The following is a 5511-nucleotide window of genomic DNA, read 5'->3' on the forward strand; positions in this document are numbered from 1 at the left end:
TGTCTGAGAGGTTACATTTTAAAGGAATCACTAGAGAGCGAGGTGGCGCAGATGAGGGTTATAAAGGGAATGAGTTACCAAGCATGGAAAAAGTGTGGATCATAAACTTAAACAGGGAATTATCTGACATTATAGTTGATATTAATGGTTTACGGGGCCAGGCAGACTTTTACGCATGTGCTCAGCTGTGTGCATTGTGCACATCTGGTAATTAACCACATCAGACTGAATCACTTGCTGCGCAGTGGGCAAATATTTGGACTAATCTCCGCAGGAGGATGTGGATTACTAATTAACATGTTGGAAGTGTAATTAGTTCCACGTTAGGACTTCCTTTGCCCTCTCCCCCTACTGCGCCGCAGCTTCCGCCCACACGCAGCCTTGAATTACTCCACTGGCAACTGTTGATGCATTCCCAAACCATCTGACGTCAAGTGGGAAGGGCCCAGGCTAGAGTAGACTATAAAAAGTCCTCTGCCACCTTCTTTCATTCACAACGCCGCTCTGGATTATCAAAACCCTTTTAGAGAAGCTCCTTCCTCGGGCTCCTCGGACGACACAACAGGGAAGCAGGGGTTTCCACAAACCTGCCCGACGTGAACAATGAAAATGTCAGCGGCGGAGATCTGCCAGGTTCTCAAGGAGGGAGAGCTGGAGAAGAGGAGCGACAACCTGCTCCAGTTCTGGAAGAGGAAGACGTGCGTCCTGACCACGGACAGCCTCAACATTTACGCAGACACGCAGAAGCGCACCAAGGGCAAGGAGCTCAAGCTGCAGTCCATCAAGAAGGTGGACTGCGTGGAGCGCACCGGCAAGTTCGTCTACTTCACCATCGTAACCACAGACAATAAGGAGATCGATTTCCGGTGCTCCGGAGAGGAGAACTGCTGGAACGCGGTGATCACAATGGCCCTGATCGATTACCAGAACAGAAAGGCCATCCAGGACTTTAAAACACGGCAGGACAACGAGAGTGCGTCGCCCGGGCAGCAGGAGAGGCGCATGGCGAGGGCGCCCTGAGCCGCTGAGGGGGGACTCTGCCACTTAACCACTCCTAATATGGTGAGAGACGCACCATGACACATAGCCGACATGATATATGAATATAAATGAGTAAAAATAAAACCTGACCTGCAGCTGAACACAGGGGGAGAAAACTCGAAACTAATGTCGTGTTTCTTTTTAATCTCCTTCCAGTGTCAATGTGGACCATAAAGAAATAATACGCGGACCAAAAAGGAAGACGAGGTCATCCGGTCCAGAGATGAAGGATTGTTGAGGACTGAGCTCTCGGAGAGACGGGACAACTGATCTAAACCGGCAGACAGAGAGATTTTCAGAAACTCCACACGCAGGACTGAATCCTTGAATTGTCAAAACTATTTCAAGCTTGCTCTCCTGGGAGGAATGACTCCTAAAACCATGATGTTAATTTATTTGTTTCCAGGATATGGTGTTACTGGCAAACGGCTTCTGTTGTTTAAATTATTTACTATTTCAATGTGTGTTGAGTGTGTCAGTGTATTTATTTGAATAAATATTCATGCATTTTTTGACATAACCTCATGCTGTCTTCCACATTTCTTTCTATTTATTTCTTTTCAACTATAGATATTTTTCCACTTGCTGTCAAGGTCTGTCAGTGTCTCATTGCAACATTATAGAGTCAGTAACAGTATATTTGACAGTCAGGGACACTTTTCATCACAAGTATTTCTTAGTAAATGCCAAGCGTGCAAAAGTAAAAAGGGAGTGGGGGACAGGAAAGTCCCTTTCCTCTCTGCTGTCAGGTGGAATGTGACTCTTTATTGTCAGCGGGAGTGTTTCAGGCTTGAGTCATAACTGATAAGGGAGCCGACTTACTCAGCAGCACAGGACACTTGAAAGACTCAGTGGCACCTTTGAACACACCTTAACTGTTTCTGAGGTGTGGTAGGTTTGTAGATAGCCACTGTGGGAAAGGAAATGCGAAAAAGTTCCATTTAAGAAACTGACTTGCCTTGTTACTTGTTTAGTGTATTGGTTTTAAGAAACTTTCTAACAAGTGCTCAGATGACAAGTTCCTCTGCAAGCTCCTTATCGGACTCCTGTTTTCTTTATAAGGCAGAGAGAACACACAGGAAGTCTCCTTTACTGTCCTGCTATCATGACATGAGGGCTGTGTCAGTGGATATAATGTGACACCATGGGCACACACCCATTTAATTACTGTTATAAACCCAGTGAGCAAGGCTTTAGTCATATTCTAAAAATCTTACAAGACCTACAAACAAGATATCATAAAATGCAGGTTAAAAAGCTGATGTGAAACAAGTAATTATTTTAAATCAGCTGTATATTGATATATTGATATATTGATTAGCCCAGTGTTGGTCAGGCACATTAATAGGTCAGAAGCTTTATATGTAGATAGACTGCAGGATGTCTTGTAGAGACATAGACACACTTGTTAATTTGAGGGAATAATTTTCTGATCCCTCCTGTGCATAAATACCTCTGGCTGTGGATTTTGTGGAGTGGAAGTGTGTTATGAGCACAAATGTCCAAAGGTCATAGGTGACAGAACACAGAGTCTGTGGCCAGCAGTAACGAAGTGTATGGCAGAATCACACACACACACACACACACACACACACACACACACACACACACACACCTCCCTCCCCCTATCCCCATCCCGTTCCTGCATGCAGCTTTGAAGTGGGATCACACTACAATGAACGCATGAAAGGGTTAGACTGATCTGAGGAGTATTACCAGAGCGGATGGGCCTCCTTTCTAAAAATACTGCTTCACAAATTGGCACCACTTTAATCTCACACACACACACCCTGAGCTAAAGGCCACACAGGGGTTTTCACCGCGAGAAGCTTTTTTCGGACAACAACATCCTATTTTTTCATAACATTTTGAAGCAGACGTTTCTTGTTTAAGCAGCTCCCGAAATACTCCACATGAGTCCTAGCAGCGGTTTCAGAGGTTGATAGCAGACGTCATGATCTACTAAACATCTGGCCACAGAGTGTAAAGTCGTCGTCTTTATTTCCTCACTGGTCTGCACCCACACCGCCAACCGGAGGGACATACACACTACGTTTTCCTCTCTGATCTCAGGCTGTATAAACATCCTCTGACGCAGCACTGGCACACACTCAGGTCATACTTGGAGCCTGGGCGTCATCACTCCATAGGCCGTTATTATGCTGGTGGAGCAACAGTGAATACATTGTTATGTTCTTAAGGAGAGGATAAATGCAATAAATGGAGTGGATGTGAGGCATGTGTGTGTGCAGGGCTGTGACCCGTGTACACATCTTTGACTTATCTTCAGTTTTTAACAGAGCAGGACAAAACTAGTGATTCAGAGGTGTTTATTGTAAACATGGGGATGCTGTGTGTATGGAGTAACAGCTGAGCAGGGTGCTGTGAGGTGAAGGTTGGTGGCCAGAAGTAACACGTCTCACTCCATTTCATCATTTACAGCACTCCCACACACACTTCTCTCAATTTCTAAACAGCACAATACCTCAAGACATTAATCTGTATAGGCAATCTTTTACACTGCCACCTTAAAAACATAGTTTGCCTCAACATGATGAAACTGCTCCGGAACACTGCGTCATAGTGCGACATAGCCAGGAAGGAAAATATAGGACAGAATGAAAAGGTGAAATGTGAGAGAATGTGATGCAGTTGTAAATAATTCCTCTCATTCACACGCAGGGCTACAGCTAAAACTGAGGACACTGAGGTCACATCTTCAGCATTATGTCTGAAAGTTTGGGGGTTTTAGTGACCTGAAGAGGAGTTTACATTCTACACTTGTATTTAGTGGGTTTAAAAGGTTGACTCATGTCTTTAACACTATACCAACACTTAAAATTGAATGGGCTTGTTTTACATGCTGGCTCTTCCAAATGGCACATTTAATCATGGATGTCCATTTCAGACCTTTGGGACCAAAAGTCCACTCACTAGCTTTTCAAATCTTTCAGCTACTTCTCATCAGCCTTCTTCACTCTTGTCAGTTTTGTTGTTACGTGACTTAAGTTACACACTTAGATTACAGGATAACGCCTGTGTCAGCTCCAGTTGTTGAGGGAGATTGTTAAATTTACTTTGTAGCTAAGTTTGACAAATGCAAAGATTTAATCATGGCAGATTCATCCTCTTTCTGAAATGAAAAGTGTGTTAAGACCACATCGCTTCACCTCAGTGCGTAACTTACAGGTTTGCTGAGGTATGCGTCATGACTCAGTGCAGCTCCCCACGCTGAATGAGGGTATCGCTCTGCTTCCTATAAGCCAACAGGACCCTCTATTCTCTATGTTGTGTCATTTCCTCACTCGCTCTTCCCGTCAGAGTCCAATCTGACGCCAGCAGGACACAGCGCTAGTGCTTCGTGTAAATAAAAACCTCTTAAAACCCAAACAGCAGAGACCACCAGGATATTAGGCAAAGCCTCGTGAGATAGTTTGATTACAAACAACCGCCAAGATCTGTGTCATACCACTAGTGTATATTAATTGCCAAGGGCAAGAGAGATGATTCAGAGGGCCTGAGACTGACAGGGCCCATTTTTTTGAATATGTGAAATTATTAATCTATCATCATTAATAGAGAATTTTATTTACAATATACTAGTGAAACTAACAGTTTGTTTTTCTTCTCTGTTTTTTTCAGGGTTGCCGTGGTCTGTGGTGTTGGGATGGTGGGGCCCAAAGTGATATCCTTTCATGGAAAATCCCCGGCAGCACCCCTGATAGTGACTTACGGTTATTGTTCTTTGATGAGCTTGAAACACTGAAGCCGTACTATATCATTTGTTTCTTTTTCTCAAACCATAGGAATGCGATTATCTCAGTGAAGCGCTATTCACAGGCTCATTTTACTGGAAAGAGCCTCTGCAGGTATTTCACGAGGTGACACATGGCTCAGGTGAGTGCATACCTGAATACATACCTCAGAAAATACAAAGACAGACACACGCCCTCCAGACGTTGCTACGGTTATGTGAAGTCACTGAGTTTCTTTGGAAAGCTGAACTTTTGCGAGAGTTAAATTTGGGCTGAAAAGGGGGAAATATAAATCTTGAGTGCCTGACCAGAGTCCAGCTCTCCATGGTTCACTGCTGTTTCCCGTTTATCATTCCTTCATCCAAATAAAGGTCATCTGATTCCCAGATCTTGTATTGTGGATAAATTGGATGAATCCCCTCCCTCATCTTATCCACAAAGGCGTCATTCTCCTAATCGTCTGTAGCCATGACAACAGTGTTTGGTTTTTTTTTTTTATCGGACATCCATTTCTGTCTGCTGAGTCATGGGGAAAGAACTCCCCAGATCTGCATCTTCAGCTCTGTGTGCCCACTCGCTGGCTGTGATTTTGACTATCACAAACCTGTAACTCAAATAACCTCAGAGGCTAGGGAGCAACATTGAATGTCGCCAACAATCACAAAAAGTTTTGTGTCACACACACTGTCACCGAACGATTTTTAAAAGCTCATGT

The 5511-nt window shown here is 44.0% G+C and overlaps 1 protein-coding gene across 1 annotated transcript; it reads left to right on the forward strand.

The window, feature by feature from the left end:
- Positions 1-475: 475 nt before the first annotated feature.
- On the forward strand, positions 476-1561 carry phlda2 (pleckstrin homology-like domain, family A, member 2). Its single transcript, XM_018664405.2, has 2 exons — positions 476-1062; positions 1198-1561. The coding sequence occupies exon 1, from the start codon at positions 604-606 to the stop codon at positions 1018-1020; it is 417 nt and encodes a 138-aa protein (XP_018519921.1). The 5' UTR covers positions 476-603; the 3' UTR covers positions 1021-1062; positions 1198-1561.
- The last annotated feature ends 3950 nt before the right edge of the window (positions 1562-5511 follow it).

This window comes from Lates calcarifer, linkage group LG10 (genome assembly GCF_001640805.2).
Source record: "Lates calcarifer isolate ASB-BC8 linkage group LG10, TLL_Latcal_v3, whole genome shotgun sequence".
Classification (NCBI taxonomy): Eukaryota; Metazoa; Chordata; class Actinopteri; family Centropomidae; genus Lates; species Lates calcarifer.